This window comes from Stylophora pistillata, chromosome 13, assembly GCF_964205215.1.
Source record: "Stylophora pistillata chromosome 13, jaStyPist1.2, whole genome shotgun sequence".
Taxonomy (NCBI): domain Eukaryota; kingdom Metazoa; phylum Cnidaria; class Anthozoa; order Scleractinia; family Pocilloporidae; genus Stylophora; species Stylophora pistillata.
This window is the reverse complement of record NC_142531.1, coordinates 20,320,628-20,342,260: the sequence shown is the minus strand read 5'-3', so window position 1 is coordinate 20,342,260 and position 21,633 is coordinate 20,320,628. Positions and strand designations below refer to the sequence as shown.

Genomic DNA, 21,633 nt, shown 5'->3' with positions numbered 1-21,633 from the left:
TCCGCTGCATCAAAGCCTTCAGAGACAAGCCTCGCCAAGACTATGTTTCTCCTCACACAATACTGATAATAGTTTGGTAGGATATTTTTTCAAGCACTTAAGGCGTGTACCTGCGACGACCTTTAAATTCTCAAATGATTACAGAACGATGTAAACAGCCTCCTGTCAAAACTAATTTAATCTAAATATAAATTGTACATCTTTCATCGTGAATTGTGTTTTCAGCAAACATTACCACCTTTAAAGTCTTTCATAAATTAAACCAAAAGCAAATGGACTTCATGAACCTATGATTATACAAGCACCACTTGGTAACATTCGTAGCCCGATTGGTTACCATCATAGAAACTGGGCTTAATGTTGAAATACAGTGATATGTAGATGTCCTCAAGACAAAGAAAAACAAGCCAGGATTGCAATTAAATGCTCCTAAGACAAAAGTAAATCTTGGATTGGAAGGAGAGCGACATAAAGACTTAACGTTAAAAAATTTACAGAATGAGTGAACTAAATGACTGACAAAACTCATTCTTGCTGCTAATAAAATGAGGACATGAAAAGTAAAAGAATCTAAAAAATGCTTCATAAACAAGACTTTCCAACGTTACCACACTTGCAATGAATCTGCCTCAATTAAAGTTTAGACCTTCTTCTTTCTTCCTTTTTTTCTGTGTTTTTTTCTATTGTATCTGATTTCCTTTTTTCATTTTTAAGTCCCGGGTTCAGTAAACCACTTTTTCCTTCTAAGTAAACTGAGCTTTCTGCCCTCCTCGCACACTTTCTTCATCTTTTCCAGGGCGGCTGTCGATGAAACGGGATGACACAATTCCTAAGTACAAACGTGTTTGTTTGATTTCCTTATCGACAATGGTTTCATGCCCTTTGAATGCCTGAGTGGCGAAAAAAACTTGTTTATCAAAGTCCATAAATCTAAGCGAAATACGTCTCCCGATAGGAAGTGAAACACCGTAGAATGTCAGAGAGGCATCCTTAAATAGTCGCTTCATTTGCATCAAGCTAAAAAGACATCGCTGATAGCAGAAACTTTTCAACCAAATCATACCTTCATTTTTAACTCATTGCAGATCCATTACAACTGCGTTAACGAAGGTTTGCTTCACAGGAATACCACTAAATGTACGCAAGCTCCACGTTACAAAGTATAGCTTATTTAACAATCATATATGATATGAATAGGTTATATTATATTATGAAAAAAAGTAATCTGTATACTCTTAAAATCTAGTCAATAACGTCATATTTGATTTCCACTTCTGCTCACAAACACTAACCTTCTGTTGGCCACCTTGCTTCTAGAGAGCCGGCATTTACTCCTTGTCAAGCTTTCTTCGTCGTAGTAGATATATTTCGATATTTAAATGTATTTCATGTTTTTATATTCAACTGCACGCGCTCACCAAACAGCTCTTAGAGCACTTGCCCTTACTAACTCAGCAATAATTTACAGAAAAGCCAACGCCTATTTTATGACGTTCGTTCTCCGGTACATGAATTCGAAATGATCCGATGAATAGATATGTGATATTCGGAACAATTAACGCAGGGCTTTCCAAAATCACGCCCCTTCATAAATTGCAGTAATGTAAAGCTCATTTGATACTAAAGTTACACCAGAAAATTATCCGCGTTATATTTTGTACTTAAGCGAATAATCCGTTTTCTTTACAATTAGACCATTTCAGGAGGCGTACATCAGCTCTGCACGATGTCTGTTCAGCAAAAAAAAGAAACTCGTACTTATTCATCTGTCAATTTTCAATGCTGCCTCCATCCACCGAGTGTACTCGTTTACATTCGTGTAAACACCATATTTGTGCGGCAATGCACACCTCTCTACCCAGCTCACAATCCCTGCAAGCATCCAGGTGCCCTCCCCGCTCAGATCAGGACAGGCCAGCGGTCCCCCGCTATCGTAAGAGCATGCGTCAGTGCCACCTTCCTTGAATCCGGCGCACAGAAAGTTCCCTCCAACTGTTCCCTTGTAAGATCTAGGAAAACACACGAAACAGTTATATGAGCTTTCTCCGTTGGTTATCTACAACTAAAAGTACGATATACTTTTTTCGAGCACTACTAACCTGGCAGAATTGCAGGTTTCTTTTCCCACCAAATCAACCCAAGCCTCTCGCAACACTGGTGAGGAACTTCCTTGCCAGGACGTGTGTCCCCAACCTGTAACTATGCAACGTTTGCCCGCTTGGAAGTAGTTGAAACTGTCTGGCAGGCAGATCTTACTGACATGGCGGCCGAACTTCAGTGACCCAGCCAAACGCACCAGAGCTAAGTGACGTCACATGCAAGGTGGATAAAAACACATCAGGGCGCAGTTGTTCGAAGGCTGATTAGCACTAACCCAAGGTTAAATTCTAATCAGGATTTCTTTAATCCTTTGTTCAAAAGTCTTTTTTGGGATAATATTCCTTACACTTTTTAGAGCATCCAATCACCAAGTTGTAGACAAAAAGAATTCCATTGAATTTTCCTTTTAAAGCTTTCAGATCTGAAATCAGATTCTACAGTAACCCTGGGTCATCTTTTAACCCAGCTTTGAACAACCCGGCCCAGATCTTGGAAGTTGAAGGGTTAACATCCACTATCACCCCTGCACTCAGTATGGAAACCCAGTATCCCTGGGTTACAAAATAGATATTTTCATCAAAATCTACAATGCTGACCTCTTTGTCTAAAAGACATACACATCTTAACTCAAATGTGGTTTGCGAAAAAGGTTTTCTTTCTATTTTAGGTACGGAGGAAGGAAAAAGGGGACTTCTTCATAGCATGTGTATATCTAAATGAGATGAGCACTCCATTCTTGTCTCTCAAGGCAGTCTTAGAAAAGGTATTAAATAGTCCCATTCAAAGGAAAAATCATAATTTTAATTCTATTAGCGATTCTAACTGGTACATGCAGTTAGGTTATTTCAAACCAGCTTTGAACAACCCGGCCCAGCTCTACAAAAATATTAGTCGATCCCTATTTTATATATGACTACTACACATTTGAGATGTTTTTTTTTTTTAGAAAAAAAACAATAGACAGCCAAATCGCACATAATTATCATGAAACAGCACCAGAGTCTTCAACTACTAGATGACCTCCTGTTAAGCAACTTTCTCTCGAGAAACAGCAGTGGATTGGTTGCATTGTTTTTGTACCATCCCATATTCGAGTTTGCAGCAACAGCAAATATCAGTTAACAAAAAAACGGACCCCATCGTAAAATCAGATAAATCTTCAAAAAATGCAATGTGGACGAGACGTTAATCAAGATTTCAACTACTGACGTTTCCGTCTTGCGGGCTTAGTCATTTTAAGTAACTTAAGGTGGAAATTAAGTGATAAGTTTATGTTTCAACCTTAAAATTGACCCGAAGAAATAAACAATGATAGTCTGCACAACATATAAACGGGTTCACCTTAGCATCATTTGATCAGGCATATTCGTGCGTTAAGTAAAGCAAGTACTATCGTTGGATGCGTCCCTTAGCAAGAAAAGAGAGACAGTAGCCTTACCTATATCGTTGTCCCCGGGGTGCGAGGAGTTACTTGGCACGTAGTTTGGGTGAATTAGTATTTGTTTGACGTCAAGCTTACTTTCTTTCCCTTCCTCTCTGTGAAGTGAATGTTCACCAATATGCACCTCCCAGTCTGAAGGTTTTTTTGATGTTTGCTCATCTGAGGTTCAAACCACATAAGTAAGTCCATATAAAAATGAATAAAGGGGGTAAGTTTCTAAAGAAACTGTGGTGCTGCGTCGGTGGGGGTAACAAAGGAAATTTGGTTTTATCAACGAGCTAATAATGTAAATTGGTAACCATAAAGAGTTTAAAAGCTCAGGTTTCAAGCGTTAGCCCTTCAAAGCACATGAACATGGACTGATGAACTAATGGCCCGTGCGTATTTTAGCAGCCTTTTTTTTTCGTCCAGCGTTATGGACTCAACATACTAAATTTAGCATAACCTGCAAAAAATTACAATGGTTTACAATAGCAACAGATCCTTAATTTCCGTACACATTCCGGCCTCATTCCTATACAGAAACTTGAAAACTCAATTTTTGTAAGAAATGTCTCTTTGACTAACTTAAATACCTCTTCTCGTTTTGCGTTCGGGGATATTCTAAAGCTCAAAGTCCTCGTTAAATGTACCTAACAGCCACAACAATAACAACAAAAGCAACAACAAAACTCAATGAATGTGGTTAATGTACTTTGTTGTACTTTTGCTCGAATCTTAGGAATACCCCACGATTTTGTGGAGATTTAGTAATTTACTATGTTGACGATGGGGATTAGTTAGAATTATTCGACTTACTAAAGCAATGTGCAGCGGTCACAACCCAAGAAGGTTTTATGATGGTTGCTCCGCAGGCAAGCTTGCTGCGATTGAAGAACAGCGCAGACATCCACGGCCAGGAGTTGGGAAGGCTTTCCTGTCCTCCCACAATCCTTCGGGAGCGAGGATTGTACAAACCCCAACGTTTTCCACAATCACCAGGAGCTGAAAAGAGTAGAAACGTTTCTTAAGGTAAAACTTGGAAAACGTTCTGATTTGTTTCCAGTTGCAAAACAGCCCTGCTTCAAAGCTTAGGGTGAAGTGAAATTTGTTAGATAAAAAAATTTCAAAGCTGTTTCTTTTAAGTCTTCACTTTCCATTTTTCTCAGTAAAGTAGGAAGAAGACATCGAGACTGATTACGGAAATCGAAGACTTTTTCTACCTCGCATGTCCATTGCTCTAAAAATGTTCACAACTAAGTAACGAAACCACCAATTTTAAAGAAAAATCAAAGCAGCCTTCTCCCAATGGAGAAATTAAAGAGAAACGGGAAAGTCAGTTTTCTGAAGAAAGAACGCCGGGGAAGAAACTGGAAGAGAAAGGTTTTTATAAGGGCGAAGTTAGGGCCAAAGCACGGGAAAGGGTGCGGCAACGGCGGGTATGATTGCTGCCTTATGTACCAACCAGGAACAAAAGTAAAAAAAAGCCAACCAGGAAAATACAGTAGACCGGTTATCTAACCTGTTATCTAATGGCGGGTATGATTGCTGCCTTGTGTACCAACCGAGAGCAAAAGTAAAAAAACTGATCACAAAAATACAGCTAACTGGTTATCTAACCTGTTACAGTTCTACAATTCGGTTTTCGTCCTCTGAGTTTTGTCCCTGGAATTTGTTTTCCTTGTCGGTCCACACACCAACATCTTTTACTATTACATTGCGCAACTCTGAAATGGCCGTTTGATTTGCACTTTGGTACAAAAACTCCTGGGTTGCTCTTTCTCTTCTTCAACCTGCGTTCACGCATTCGCTGGCAGCGGGTTTTTTCCTTTTGGGGGGGATTTTCGTCTGTCGAAAAAGGTGTTTCAAAACATGTCAGCCTGTATTACGGAAATCGTAAAAACAAATTTACGCTTTCATACCATAACAGTGGTGGAAATGTGAACGTCGCTGCGGCACTGCAAGGCGGGCATTGAAATACCATATTCATAACAAAGTTATTAAACGATCAGAAGGTAGATGTCAGTTCGACAGCACTCCCTTCCGATTACACTTTCTCTGAATGTTTTTCAGAAGTTCTTAGATACGACCTCTATCTTGTTTCGTTTTGCTTTTCTTTTTTGTAGTTTGCTGTTGTGGATGGGATGTTATTTTTCAGGGAAAAAAAGACAAAAAACAAAATCAGCAACACATACTTCAAAACCCTGCTGCCAAACATAAATTATTTGAGAAAAATCAGTCTTTCTCTACCGAGGGCCGACTCGGATGCTATTCAGATTTTCAAGGAAATGTTCTTCTAAAAACTTATTCTATGCCGCTAAGTAAATCATAATTTGGAGGTTCACCGCGAAAAAAGATGTTGGAATCACCAAGCGTGTCCCTTTCCCTCTTGGTGAAATTCGTTTTTCCCCAGAAAATATGCACTAGTACACAAGAAATCGAAACTGAATACATCATCGAAATAATGTGAATAAATTACCCATTTCGTCCTCTTCCAGGATAGGGAATTGCTGGACGTTTTGAGGTTTTCCTTGCTGACGACGTTCAGAGGGAGAGGGAGAGGAAAATTTAATGGTGACATCGGTTTCCTGAATCTTTTTTCCATGCGCATTTACTTTCCAACATTTTAGTGGTGTAGTAGTTGTGCACTGGATTTCCCTGAAGCTTCCGTCCGGATTGCAGGCTGGCGAAAAGCCCCGTCTCCTCAGCGCTGCCTCGACTTTTTGTAATTGGCATGTCGTGTAGTTTACTAGGAGATGAAATAAATTATCCATTTTGTTTCTCTCTCTACACACGTAAGGTTTTCAATATTACGGATATGGAAGGTTGTCAAGTGAAAGATCCACAGCCATAAAGCCTACCAAGTTTTCCTTGGCAACAGCAGTTGTGAAAGAAGATTGCCGCTTCACTACTAACTTTAGAAAAGAATACTTAGCAAATAATACTTAGCAAAGGCAGTTGTCACGGAATATTATCCTTGGAGTTATACCTATGCACTAAAATGTTCTGAACTACCTTCTTTTCAGTTCATTTTCGCAATTACAAAAATAGTTGTGGATAGTTCTCCTTTTCCAATTATTTCTCTGTTAGGAAAATGGATTTGTCGTGGAAAAACTTGCCATATGTTTTCACCTGATCAAGTCAAAACATTTCAGGTGTAAATCGCTTTATTAATGCTCTTTGGTTCCTGATTAGGTTCTGTAGTTTAGAAGATAAAGCAAACGATTTTCGGCAGGCTATGGGTTCGCCAATTTGCTGTAGTTTCAAGTCTATAACTCTTTACAACTGTACACAAAATACTTCATCGCCGGCTTTTTATTTTTCATAATTTTAATCCTGAAGGGACATCCTTCAGGCTCTCGCTGGCTTTCTCTTTTATTCCCTCCTCTCTCAGTTGACCGTGAACCCAGCACAAACTTACAGCATTTGTAATAAATTAGTCCTTACCACAAGTTTGCAAACAGCCGGTTTTGCAACAGTATTGCCATCTCTCACATTGAGTATCCAACAAACAGTCGATTTTACATCTTCCTGTAGACGGATGAACTGACTTTGGACAGTGATCTGAGAAAAGAGAAGAACGAGTACTTTTTCTCTCTTCAAAGGGATTTATGTTCTCTTTTTTCGTTAAGTTAGTTCTGATTTTGTACATGCTATACGAAACCTCTCCTCCAAGGGAATAAAGCACCTCCCAAGGGGACCACGGAAAGAATCAATGTCATGCCCATCGCAGGCAACCCAAGCTAAAATGTTAGCGTTACGCTGTATCTTGAAACTGGGGTGTCTGTATTCACATTCTATACATAAGAACTTCCAATACCAATCCGCATCATCAAAAATTTACATTAAAATAACTAAAAATATCTTTATTTAGAGAAAATGACGTAAACAGTGACAACATTGTAGCAATGGTGTCTTCTCGCCCAACTGAGAAAAAAAAAAGAAGAAAAGGCAACATAATTGAAATGATTCAACGTATATCTATCTTCAAGATAACAGAGAAAAGGAACGGTTGGAGTGATTCGGTCGTCACAGCATAACTTTTGCCTTTCTCTTTGCGTAACAAGCATTCGTACATAATACAAACAAGTACTTTAGCCCTCAAGTAATGTACGTCATAGGCGGTCCACTAAGCTCCATTTAACAGTTATGCCGGCTATGCACCCGTAATTATAACACGGTCATCAGTTAATGTTATGCTCATTTAAATTACCTTTGTTGCTTGAGACATCTACACGCAATTGTTTGAGACTAGATTTTGCTCATTTTTCGAAAAGGGAAATGTCATATTGACATATTTTTGAAAATGGTAACAAGGAATGAAGTCAAGGAAGCGACTTGAAATGTGCTTCAAATTGTTTTTCACTCAATGGTTTGTTTATGTATGCCTCGCTGGTTTTACAATTTGTATAAACAGACATGGATCTTGAGGTCAGTGCTTAATGATCGTTATTTGTCTGACGTCACCCTCTTTCGTAAGGAAACTGAAATTATGTACAAAATATTAGAACAATTTACCGAGCCTCATTAAGCCCTCAAAACAAAACAATTGAAAAGGCGTCAAATTGACTTTAGCTCACTTGAGAAACGTAATCTTGGGAAGCTTCAACAACGAAGAACTTCTCAAGTGGAATTTTCTCTCACCGAAAAAGAATGCAATGCTTAATTTCACAAAAAAAACGCTTGTGAGTACTTTAATGACAACAGTAACCGCGATTACAATATCGTCGAAGCACTGCCTACTATTTGCCTTTGATCACGAAACTCTACAAATCAGCCCACCACACATATAGATTTAAGAAAAACAATATATAATTATATCAAACATCGCTTAAATATCGTAATTTATAGTCTGTCATTAGTTTCGGCGGTTAAATTAACCTTCGATACCGAACAAAATCGTTCCTAGAGCTATTTTAAGAAAACAATAACTTTAAAGTGAAATTTTTTTTTCCTGAGAAAGTGTTCGACAAGAGCAGCATTTAGTTAAATTTGGCGTTACAATGACCTAAGTTTATCCCCCAGAACAAGAAATACAAATAAACAAAGAAATAAATAATGGTTGATAATGTTGAAAAGAACTTCTGAAGTCTTTTTTTTTTTTTTTAAGGTTTCTTCAGGAAAACAAGCAATTTATCTCTGATGCATGGTAAAGGCACTTAAAATTGAAAAAAACAAAAAACAAAAAACAAAAAATGCGAAAAATTCCCGCTCAAAAACCATTTTAGTCACCTGACGCTAAGTGCACTTAACAGAAAGTTACGATAAAACAACGGAATGCTTTTAAAGGGTAAGGGGCTTTATAGACATTAGAAGAAGTGAAAAGTTTGAACAGTGTATACAAAATGAGTGACACGCGTTTTAATAGAAACTACTGTTCCAGTTGCTCATTATAAGAAGCTTTATTTCCGATCAACAAATAAGTGATCGATTTAGAAATATCTCACAAATGACCGGTATTTCGGTGTAAAAGTGGTTAATGCCTTGTCATTGTGAACTAAAGTCTTGAAATAAAATGAGCACTTACAAATTGACAGTGATGAAACCGGACACTTGATAAAGTATTAAAAAAAAAAAACTTCCATTAACTATACTGGTACAGGAATCTCTGTCAAGCTTTGATGATGGAAGGATGTTTCAAATATCTAATGGTACACGTAATTAGCAGCTAAAGAGAAAAGCGTGATGTGGTAAATAAATAAAACTTTGTTAATACAATCACCGAAGTTGGGTCAACACTGGTTTGGTGTTAAGTAGATACCATGTACGACAGTGAAGACCAAATCTGACGGTATCGAGAATTTCATATCTACAATACCGTTTGTAGACAGAAAATGTATAAAAGAGACACTTATACAAAGTAAGCGATTCCCATGACACATCCATGTCACAAATGAACGTCAATCACATAAGAAACCAAACATAATTTATGTGATTCGCATCTTCCATAATTTTTCAAGCAGATTTGAATGAAGACTGATAGAAATCGTTGCGAGTTTCTACCCGCATGGGGTTCAGATAATGAGCTAGAGGAAGTCATATTGATTATGTCTGGGCTATATTAGTCATTTTCTTTAATTAAAGACATTAAACGACTTTGAATTGATTGAATTCTATAAATTCTCTCGATTTATTCCAATCAGTGCACAACTGATCGGCGTGACCGAGTCAGCGCTATGTTTCGTTTTCTTGTCAGTGCTAACGCTCAGGTTTACCGGCTCAAAAAAGCTTTAATTCTGTTTGCACACATGCAAAGGATATGAATCTTACCACGTCATTGCCTTAAACACGCATTATTCACTTAAAGATGAAATTCGAACTTCGGAAATAAAACTGCAAATACTTTTAAAATTTCTTTGTTCACACATTTCCCAGTTCCAAGTGACCATTCTTTTAAAGTCTTAGGGCTGTATTTCTTATATAACGCGAATTCTTTATTAGTACCACTTGCTCTTTGCTAATACTCATCCCAAGTAGGATAATCAAGACGATAATTTTCAAAAACATTCCTACGACTAAAAAAGGGAACATCATTAGTGCTGCGGGTTTGGAATTTTTCCCATGACAAAATCCACACAAGGTGTGGACACTAGGATCTGGTGGTACAGATTTCTTGCGTTCCTACCAACGAGCAAAATGACAGTGTATGCCAAAGTGTTAAACTCATTTGAACATCACTCTTGGATAATTTTCCCCCTAAATGTGTGTCATAAATGTAATAATCAAAAAGTAAATAGGCTGGGAATGAACTTAAGATATGGACGCTTGGAATTTAAGTAAGAAAGAACTTAAAAAAAAAAAAAAAAGAACGATATTCAAAACCCATTTGATTGATAATTCTCAAGACATCGAGAAGCAACGAAATAGAAATCACTTAACAATATTTTTGGCTACTCTTTCGCTTTATTTACGCCAAAAGAAACCGCACAATAACGTATTTACACGGCAAGAGACTTAATACAATTTCCTGATGAGCCGACGAGCCACGTGAATATTGGACAGAACTTGATTGAGTCGTTAGGTGTAATCAATGTTTCAAAATATATCCCGCAATTATTACCAAGTTTTTGTTTATAGGCGATTCCCGTTGCTACAAATGAATATAATGTCGAGCTATATCATTTTTGTTTTAAGCCACCGCGGTGAATAATCATTTCTTAAGTAATTTCGCAAGTAGGTTATTACAGATTTTAAATTCGATTTGCAAAACAAATATATCTATTTTATTTATTTATTTTATTTTATTTAATCTTTATTTAAACACGATCAATTCATCAGCCGATAAAAATACATATCACATACGCTAAGATATTTAAAATTCAAACTACATACTATAACACTAAAGCTGTTTTCCGTGAATGCCGTGCGTTAGACTTAAAGAATGTCATTGATCTTACGTTTAAATAACCCCAGAGACTCTGTGTTCCTTATATCGCTTGGTAGACTGTTCCATAATGTGGCGCCATTGTAGCTAAAGCTTTTTCTGTAATAATTAGTGCGCGGTAGTGGAACATTAAGCTTATTTTCAGAGTCCCTGAGGTCATAAGCAGAGTATGTAAATTCTATCATAAAATTTTTTTTCCTTTCATTCTGAACTCGAACTTGAAGGCCATTACAGTGAGTCAGACGTGTATTTATCTTTACTTCAATCGTCATTTATTTCTTGCTACTAATTCTAATTGTGCGAAAGCAAGGCGTCCCTGTCCTTCATCCTGTTAAAGTATTATAATCAGGGGCTTGTTTTGCTCGCGAAAACCATAAAAGTGGCGCTTTTAAAAAAAATTCAAAAGGATTAATTTCCTCCAGTTGCAGTTTTGAATTTTGTCTTAAACGTAATAAGGAAAAAACAAGTTTGGGACGACACAATTCCGTTCAACATCTGAACTCTGTCAGTTTTGGAAATACATGCAGTTTGGCTTGTTAAAGATCTGTATTTTCTACTGCTAGTAGAAAGAGCAAAATAAGTTATCACACATCATCTTAGCAGTATGCGACATCCATTTTCTAATTTCATAAAGATGCTTTTTCAAAGTAATGTTTGCTAACATTTTTACACTGCTTCCAGACAACCCAATATTTTGTTATAACAGACACCTTCCAGGTTATTTTGTATTAACTAACTTAAGTTAATTTCTTGTCGCTAATGTATTGTTTGTCTCGTCGCAACCTAAGATTTTAAAATTCTATTCATGTGCGCGACGTAATTACTTTTTAGGCCACCACACCTGCGCTGTCTGAGTTTTAAGCTACACTCGAGGGCATCGCGAACATAAAACCTACTGCATGGTTTATACTAAATACAATCGAAGCAATGTCTTGAATTTTCTGCCAGATAGTAGCAAAATTAAGGGATGAAACTGTAATTATTTCGCATTGGAGGTGTTCAGTGGCTACTGACCGACTAACGAGAACTGCAAGTCGTTTTCTTAAGAGATGTTAAATTATGTCTTTCCTACGAATAGCCTAACAAAAATTGCCTTGGATTGCGAAAGAGTACTTTAAAATTGACATACAGCAATCTGTTGAAATAAAAAATTAAAAACAAATGAACAACGACCGAAATAGGTACCAGCTTTGGTTCGAAAAGCCAAAGTTGTCCCCTGCGTGTTGGACGTGTTGCAACATAGATTCTGCATTGAAAATTTTTTGTTTTCTACTACAAGACCACGGATTAACATTTTCTCACATATTATAGTCCCTCAAATCCTTAAATTAAATATAAGTATCTGTTGAACCTCTGCATTGCCTAAGGCAACAACATCTTTCAGACATTGGCCTTTGAAGGTACAAACGCTATTCCAGAATTGACGGTCATTTCCTTTTGCCCTGGGGTGTTAAAAACGAAGTCGCAAAAAGTAAAGTCTGAAAAGTTCAATTCATTTTGTAACAAAATCCCATGACCGATGGTCTTAACCCGGCTTTCAACGGTTAAATTTTCCTTCCACTTTGATAACATAAAACATTTTCGGTTGATGACCAATGTTTGGACTTTCAACGTTTGTCCTGCTACTCCAGAGGCAGGTTGCTAGCAATGCACTCAAAATTGTTTTATCTGGACGTAAACCAGAAAAAAAGTGCTCGGGTACTTGACGTTGAGACTGGTAAACTATCCGCGCAGAATAAATTTAAAACGCCTACAAGGTCAGACTACCTCCGTTTGGCCTTATTTTAATTTTCGTTTCTCTTTAGTTGTACATGTACGATCGCTCTTGGTAAAAATAAAAAAAAAAAACAACAACAACAACAATCATAAAAGACAACATTTGTTACTTCACAATATTTTACCCGGTTGGGAAGTTTATCAGCGAAATTTTCATTTCGTTTAGGTGGTGTATTCGGTTCAGTGTTTCCACTTTCAAAAAATATAGTCAAACTGAGTTTTTTTTTCGCAAATCGAATGTACCTAATTAGTCCGGCATAGGTACAGAAAGCTTCAACGTTATTGGAGAGGCCATTAATAATTGAGAATTTTTCAGAATATAGTTACATAACGGTGGGGGACTGCAAGCACGTATTAGATGTGATAAAAAATACCACCAAACCTCAGTCTGACATAACTAGGTTATAAAGGCTGTCTGTAGTTACTTAATTTTTTATCTTTCGCACTTTTTTTTTTCAATTTTAATATCGTACCACCCGTACACGAACAAAAAAAACATGAAAAGCCTAAAAAGTTTGAATAGCGCTGATATACATGTATACGCCTTCTGGTGTCTGGCTTTCTACTATAATAGCTATGTGATAAACTAGGCATGTTTAGCTGGTGTCTTTATAATTATTAAACCATATCGTTGAGTTACTTTTAAACTGAAATACTATATATAACACATGCCTGATAAGATATAGTCACAATTAGGTTGTTTCTTTCACACGAATCTGAGAAATTTTTGAACTCCAGTGCGAAATGGCTCCAACATTTCACTCGGCTGGCGCAGGGTAAACGCGAATTTTGGCCCTGATTGTATCAAACGAGTAAAACTGATTCTTCGTAACAAAATGTTACGAAATGTTTCTCTCAAGATCTTCTCATCTTAGTGTTTTCTGGACTAAGTCTTGGAATTATCAGAACGAAGATAAAGATCGATATTGTATTAAGAAGAAAAATATTAACACAATGAAGACCACTGTATCATGTCCTTTCTGAGAGGATTTTGACAAGTATCTTCTTAGGAGGAGATGAAATTACCTGCGGATTTTGCGTTAAGCTTCTTGCATTTTTGGGAATTCTGAGCGTTTCATACTTTTTCTTTTACCTTTCCCCGAAAATTTTTTGGTGCTGTGAGTAAGCCAAGAAAGTTTCAGAAAAGATCTGTATCTTTTATCGTATGCACATACGCATCGTAATAAACGAAACGTTATCGTCGACTACCGAGGAAAGGAAATATTTTTGTCTCACTCTTGCTCTGCTTAAAAGCCATAGTAACTGCTAAATTTGACAGAAATTCATCAGTTTGATTCGTGCTCACCATTCTTAAAATTTGTTATCGAAAGATTCTTGAGCAATATTCAGCGCAAAGCACAGAGTAAAACTAATTGAAAACAAAGTAATGAAAGGAACACAATTTCTACTCTTCTTGCGTAGGCCTTTATCATAAAGTTTCCTCAGCACTTCAGGAAATCAAATTGCGTCAAAAGGAAACAACTGCAGAGCTTGCAGATCACGATACTCTACCGGTTTCAGTAGAGGTTTTGACGAGATTTTTGAGATATCCGGTTTCCTTAAGTAATTCGTTTCGCACCAGTGCCATTACAGATTTCCTGGGAGTTTTTAGGCTATCAACTGTATTGGCCTGCGCAACTCAAATTAAGGCTTGTTGTACCTACTCCAATAACAGCCAACGCAGAATCCCGGTTAAGCTGCAATATACGTTAACTAGCATGGGAGAGATATCATTTTAAAGAGGTGCGCACGAAAATATAGAATTAACAAGCTACGCAGGGTACTTATTTATAGTCTTCAGAGCCATGTAGGGCAATATGAGGACTCTTTCACTGACTACATGCGGTTCGGAAAATAAAGTTTGTTTAAAAGCTATTGAAACTAAATCTGCTCGAGAAGGAGTTTGCACGTTTTGATTCCATATCAAGTAAGAAAAAACATGCTGTTTAACGCCGTGGAATGGAGCGATAATCCAGCAGGGTTTAGGGGAGTCGATGGCGAGTTAAACGCAGTGAAATATTCTGGTCTGGCTCGCGTGTATGTTTGTGTACCTTTCGAACAAATCCTAGGAAACGAAACTTTGCGGGAAACATGCATAGTTGGATGTGAAGCCAAAAAACTTCATGTTTTCTCGCCGAAGTCTATTTTATCTTTAAATTCACTTGCTTCCGTTGTCACCAAAGACAAAAGATTTTCAGTGGTTATTTCACTCCAAAGTTGACGTATCGCGTGTACTTAGCGCGTTGAAATCAATTCAAATTTGCTTGAAGCAAATTACGACACTGCGTAATTAAAAATGAAGGAAAATACTGGTGCATTCAAGTGACAAATGGCATTCAATGAAATGAAATAAAACAAGAGGCCTAAAGCATTGGCAAACATCATGTGCTAACAATATATTTGAAACACTACTTGAAAACCCCCAGAGTAACGATAGACACACTTTACACAAAGGAGCACCAGTTATTAAATAATTTGCACAAGCAATTCTTTTGTGAATAAAAATTCACACAAAACGTCTTATAGCCGAAGGGCATGAGAAAGGTACCCAAACAAAGTAATGCCTTTTTTTTCCCTACTCTTTTCAGAAATGACGAAATTGATATCGTACCCATAACCCTATATGAATGAGATAGTGTTCCAGAAATTTTTACGCTGGTTTACACACAAAAAGACAGAGTTCCACAAATGGCAGACAGTGAATGAGTTAAATGAACCATTAAATGCGAAAGTAAATAGCTCCTTGCTATCGTGAGCCACTTAAATTAGCCCTTCGTCAGTCAAAGCTGGTAAACGGAATCTTGACACATGTAAACAGACATTGTAGGAGCTCTCACAGAAGACCCACATACAGTGTTGCGCTGAAGTCTAAAAGAACGTTTCGTCAGAAATAATCAGACAATAAATGGAGACGTATTTTGCGAAGTAAAATTGACCTTCGAAATGATATGTCATGCTCTCAATCGCTGTACGCTGCAAGTACGATTATAAATGTTATATGGTAGAAGTAAAGGTCTTCTTCACACTTACCCACACCGCAGACAACGATGACCAAGAAAAGAAGGCTCTGTTGATTTTTTATGAATAAAACAACATTGTCAAAACATCTGCAATCATCTGTCCAAAGTAGCAATGTCCGACAGGCGTTAAACTAAGGAAAAACCCACCTGAAGAAGCGCACAAATCATTCCACAGCAGAGCCGCATTTTTGCAACAGAAATTATCAGTGTGTAGTCACAAGTGATATTGCTTCTGCGCTTTGATTGTTTAATGTAAAATTAGCTACCAATTCGTTGGACGCGAATCTGACGAGCTCTCTTCCGCCTGCAGTTCCAACTGATTGAGCGAACGTGCAACAGAGTTGCAAAAGAATAATCGCTGAGAGAGCATATTTATACACTATAAATAGCAATTATAGATGAATTTCATTCTAGCCAATGAGATGGCATCTCACTTTTCTCTCCGGCAGGTGCATTTGATATATCTCAATTAATTACTGCACTTTGGGTATCTAATTTATCTCCAGTAAATATCAATCAGCCTCGAAACTTGTCGAATATTCTTACGTCTCTTAAATTTGTCACGTTGTAAGGTATTACAAGACATTTCTAAAGCCGCCTGTGGAAGTACTGAGTAAAAACCGGGCGAAAGGGGATTCTTAAGTATCATTTAGCACGTATATAAATTAAGTAAAATGTATCATTGATATACCAGCTAGAGCAATAAAATTGCTCTTATCGTTGACAGCACTATATGAATAACTCAATCGAGACAGGGCGTGTGCGCGGATATTTCTCGTGTACGAATACTCTCGTAAGTACGCACCACATACACTTCTACTAGACGTTAATTCAAAATTGTTTTATCCGCTTTGCGTGAGTTGAAGTAAAATTTCATAACTAGAGGTAGCCATACCTTTACAACAGACCTGGTAAATGTGGTCAAACACATTGGCGCTATCCGGCGCATTTATAATCCAATTCTTTAAGGAATCGCGGCACAAAATCGTTTGTCTCAATTGAACAACACACAAACGGTTCATCAAATAGGCTGGCCACAAATCTAAAATGAGCGTGCCACATTTTCTTCACTGCAATTCGGCTTCAATAAAGACTTGAAGAATATACACATGGCATTCATCCAATGTATTTACATTTTCATACACCACCATCCAGGCCAAAGTAATGACTTATTCAGAGGCGGTTTATAAACTCTCGCTCCAGAGGAGTTTCTTCTTTGCCAAGATTAAAAATTTCAATTTTGCAATTTCGTACAAAAATACGCCAAAAAAACACGAATTATCTTATCTTTGTGACACTCCCTATTGCCTCTTTCTTAAGTTTGCCTTTGTCTAAGGCGGGTTGCTGCACTTAAACAAATTGTGTCTTTGGATATATTTTGTTTGGCATCATGCCCGCTGAGCTACACAAACTTAATGGTTCTAGTGTGTAACAATTACGTGGTTCTTCTTTATCTAAAACCTTGTCGATCAAGACCGACGGCAATTATTCTTGTCGAATAATTACTCAAGATGTAAAAGTTCACTCTATATCAGGGAGAAATCCCGTTTTCTTTTCTTTCTTTCTATTTTTTAACGAAAGCGTTTTAACAAATATCCGTCCTGGAATAGCAATAGAATGCACCATTTCAATCCGGTTATTTTCCCTTTTTAATCAAATAATGTAATTTTGAATTTGGTCCCGGCCAGTTTCCTTTCGGCTTTCCTTGATCATACATGGCCGAATATTGTTTTCCATTCACTTCGAAACCATGACTATACTCGCCAAAAGAATATTCAACTTATGTTTACACATAAGCAATAGCTTTTCTTGTATCAATATTCCCTGTAATTTCACTCTGGGCTTAATGACACTGAGTGCCTGGCATGAAACGTGACAAACGAAAATTTACATACTTGAGATTTTACTAAACAATAGAGCTTATCTCACAATTCTTTTTTTTTTTTTTTTGTCGTTCCTACCGTCTCCCGGTCACAAAACTGAAATAAAAGTCGTGCGAGGCCGACCATTCTAGTCTTGACTGGAATATCACTCAATGCTCCCTTCATTGTGTGACATCCTAGAGAGTTTTAGAGAAAGACTGTGGCCATCTTAAAGCAGTTAATTGAAAACCGTAACGTCAAAGGTAATATTTAGCAAATATTAAGTGAATAGGAGAAAAGAATAAACTAGATTCAGAACAAATGTAATTAGACTGGACTCTTAAATCTCTTTTTTTAATTTTGAAATACATATATATAAGCATAGTTTAAGTGATCGCCGATGAACAATACGCGTGGCGTAGTCAATAGTTTGCCGCCGTCTTGTCGGAAGGATAGTTAACGAGTTACTTTATGCAACGAAACCTGTATCAAGCGAAAACCCACGGGAATCTCGCTTTGGCCTGTTTCATAGTCTTTCTAATAATTACAACACTTCTGCTTAATACAGGGAGTTCGCTTAGCTCAAAGTGTGCGCTAAGCACAAAGTCTCCGCCCAAAACAAGTCCCTCTAAATTTTGCGATGATCATAAGGTCAAATTTTCGGTCTCTTAGCGGGTCAGCCTTACATGGATCTGGTACTAACCGTTGACCTGTTTGAGCCTCTTTTACTCTGTTCCGTCATAGCGCATTTCTAGCGAGAAATTTCATTGAAAACATAGTTCAAAACAAGTTAGTTGCAAAAGGCTTAATACAATTTTAGCAAGCGGCTTTTCTCACACACGGCTTTGCCGCTCTTCGCACACAAAACCGCCAACTACACAAGACGGCCTTAATCAACGCCGCACAACTTTTACTGACGTGAACTAAACTCAGATGTTTTAATATGTACGGTTTCCTAATATACCTCTTGAGGAGTTAGTTTAACACAAGTTTTGGCCACGTAAGGGTTCAATTTAAGTGTGCGTCCGTCCAATAGAGATTTTCGATAAATACAAGTTCTTTTTACAGTGAAAATAAGAAGAAAAGGTTAGGATCTTGGCTAAAATCCGTCTTATACAGGGTGTTAGCTGAAGATAGGGTTCACCTGAAACAGGTTTAACTTTCGAGATAACCTCGTGTGCCACTTGAGTTTACAATAACAAGCAGGCGTTAAGTGCTTGACACAGCAGCAGAAGAAATAAAAAAGAACCTTATAGAGTTCTTTTCACAACATTTTAGCTTTCGAAGTTTAATAAAATTTCATTTTTTGAAACCTCGTGTTGGACTCACTCACCAGTCCAAATCGTTTTTGAATCAGAGCAAGGGAAGTCTGTTTTTTCGGAGCGTATTTTTCCATTTTTTACTGGCCGTCATTAATGAAGCGCGTTCCAACCAAGTAAGCAGAAATGTCGGATTCTCAACTCGAAAAACACACGCGGCTAATTTCAATAGAGCCGCTTGCAAGTACAAAACCTACTAACTTGCAATGCTATAGAATACTCTGCTTGGAAAATAATGGATATCAAGGTCTTAAAGGTGACAGAATAAGCTCTCGAGTCAACGACACTACAATTCTCTAAAGCGATGCGAATTATGGACGTAAAGTGAAAACTGTTAGGAGAATATTTAGTAATTTTTCCCTGTAGAAGTTTAAGCATATTTATTCGTTGTTTTCGGAATTTTAGCGTTCACAATTTATGCGAGTTTCTTTCATTGCGATGTTTTAAAAAGATAAAAAGCCACAAGTAAATTTTGAATAGCCAAGTTAAATTGTACAGCTGCATCTCGGTACTTTTGTTGTTCCGTCGTTCTTTGTGAAATTTTAGATAAATATAAGTGTTAATGGTCTTTCTGGAAAAAAAATTGGTTCTCATGGTAGTTGGCAGCTGAGTTAAACTCGTAATTTTAATTTCCTTTCAGACGATAGTTTCCACACCAACCATGCATAGATAAGCAGAAACTTTTAATTACTTTTCCACTCTTATTTCCTAAGCTGCGCTATTGCAATTAAGATAGGTATATTTTCTATACCAGAACTGTGAATTCTCACCTAAGTTTCCTATTTTTTATGACCTCGCGTTGATTGCATCCGTCCTTTTAATTTGAAATTCTTTTCGTCGTAGAAACAGATGGGAATATACTAAAGTAGTTTTCGTATAACTTCAAAGCGATCTCTACCGCTTCTTTCGTTATGCTATTTAAATATGGTCGATTTGGATAACAATAGCACTTCATGCCAGTTAGCTTATAAGCAGCTGCCTAATGTACAGTTTTGTTGATTACATCCTTGAACTTGGGTCGCTTGTTGGCCTGACCTTGAATAAAGTTTACTGTGGAACCAAAAGATTGTCTCACCCTTGCCGTCCGTACAAGCTCGCTCCAAGTAGATCTCCGTGTACCAGGAAATCGTGACGAGTTTCCGTTCTCGCTGCCGAGTGGTCTCGACCGAGTTACTTTCCCCCAGTTATTGTTGTGCCGTCCGCGAAGGTTCAGTTTTCCAGTCTAGAGTAATGACGTGTTCAGTTTTCCATGTTAGAGTAACAATGTGTTCAAAAAGTATTGTTTAATACAATATTTTTGTCAAATCGTAGTTTTCTCAGAATTTTCAACATAACGCTACGTAATTTTCTGGTCGTAAAGTCAAGTAAACAACGATCTAAGCATGATGAATTTTATGGCGAGTGGGCTTTGTACACGTAAGAAATTCATACGTTTTTCGCTTATAACTGCATATCAAGAGCTGTTTTGAATAAACTGTCGTCCCGAATTATTTCTTGGTCATTTTCGTCTTGCTTCTTATTGATAGATTCCATGGAACTTGAGATCTCTTCAGTCACAGACAACTTTGCATATTCTCTTCTGAAATATGATCCGCATGCCTTTTGCACACATGCGAAAATATTTAGCGATTTTTAACTTCCATCTTGATTTTTCAGTAAAAACTTAACATGCACCTATCGCTTATTTAGTCGGAAATAAGTTCTTTAATTAGTGTTCTTTCACTGGAGCTTGTTTTTGAGAAAAGATGATTTTAAAAATTTACTGCGCGTAGTGTCACGGGGGCCCACACAAGCGGCGTGTCTGGTCGTTTGTTCGAAATATAAAAAAATGTATGGGAGAATATGTAAGGGAGAATATGAAGAGTCGTGATATCGTAAACTGATATCGAGGAATGTCTATGTTAGGCTCAAAATAAATGTAAACCTACCTCACTTGCTGTGTATTGTCGTTTCTGTGGTTGTAAATGGCGAATTTGAGCGATTTGGTAGATTCTGCGTTAAGTGTTACTTCACGTTATAAGAAGGAGTCTCCTTAAAACGTGAAGCAGCACTCAACGCAGAGTCTACCAAATCGCTCAAACTCGTCATTTACAACCACAGAAACGACAATACACTGCAAGTGAGGTAGGTTTACATTTATTTTGAGCCTAACATAGACATTCCTCGATATAAGTTTACGATATTACGACTCTTCAATATTCTCCCATACATTTCTTTATATTTCGAACTAACGACCAGACACGCCGCTTGTGTGGGCGCCCTGTGGTAGTGTTTGCTTTCCTGGTTTCTCCAAAATTTTGACTTTGCGTAGGCACGTGTTACACGTAGGTGTCGATGGGTTAACTTCCAAATAATTTGTAATACCGTTCAAAATTTCTTCAGTCCTAACTACAAGCCTGCCAGACTTAGAGGTAATCTAATATCCATTAGCAATTTCATACTGCTATATGACAGTAAGAATGGGTATGGCACTACCTACTGTACATGTTAACTTTGTATAAGACAAACTCCAAGTATAATAATTATGATTTCGATCTGTTTATTCATAACCTTACTCTGCCTCTGCTCTTTCTTCTAGTGTCAGCATAGTAGTATACGACTTTTTAGACCTTGTTTTTAAACCAATACCAGCAGTGTGTAGCACCCATCTGTTCAAACAAACACTTTCAAATCCCGGGTGATTTGTGTAATACAATGAAATGGTTGACATCAATGTCTTGAATACACACTTTAATCAAAGCAAAATGCCGGC

General features: G+C 37.4%; 1 protein-coding gene across 3 annotated transcripts; it reads right to left on the bottom strand.

Moving 5' to 3' along the window:
* Positions 1 to 160: 160 nt before the first annotated feature.
* On the bottom strand, positions 161 to 16,832 carry LOC111336309 (serine protease hepsin). 3 transcript variants are annotated; one of them, XM_088742296.1, is made up of 9 exons: positions 16,596 to 16,664; positions 15,711 to 15,747; positions 6,968 to 7,084; positions 6,000 to 6,269; positions 5,141 to 5,368; positions 4,340 to 4,525; positions 3,539 to 3,700; positions 2,100 to 2,301; positions 161 to 2,009 (listed from the first exon to the last, which is right to left on the bottom strand). In XM_088742296.1, exons 1-9 carry the CDS (start codon positions 16,647 to 16,649, stop codon positions 1,763 to 1,765), a joined length of 1,503 nt encoding a protein of 500 aa, XP_088598422.1. In that variant the 5' UTR covers positions 16,650 to 16,664; the 3' UTR covers positions 161 to 1,762. The 3 variants fall into 3 exon arrangements, with proteins under 3 accessions (XP_088598422.1, XP_088598421.1, XP_088598419.1); XM_088742295.1 differs by lacking the exon at positions 16,596 to 16,664 and adding an exon at positions 15,848 to 16,048; XM_088742293.1 differs by lacking the exon at positions 15,711 to 15,747 and having other exon boundaries at positions 16,596 to 16,832.
* Between the last annotated feature and the right edge of the window lie 4,801 nt (positions 16,833 to 21,633).

Excerpts from the sequence above, each read along its gene's own strand:
- LOC111336309 (XM_088742293.1), bottom strand. The coding sequence starts at position 16,722 with ATGAACCGTTTGTGTGTTGTTCAATTGAGACAAACGATTTTGTGCCGC. Across the intron at positions 7,085-16,595 it reads TTACCAGGTCTGTTGTAAAG|ATCACTGTCCAAAGTCAGTT; the intron begins GTATGGCTACCT and ends CTCTTTTCTCAG. Across the intron at positions 2,010-2,099 it reads GAAACCTGCAATTCTGCCAG|ATCTTACAAGGGAACAGTTG; the intron begins GTTAGTAGTGCT and ends GTGTTTTCCTAG.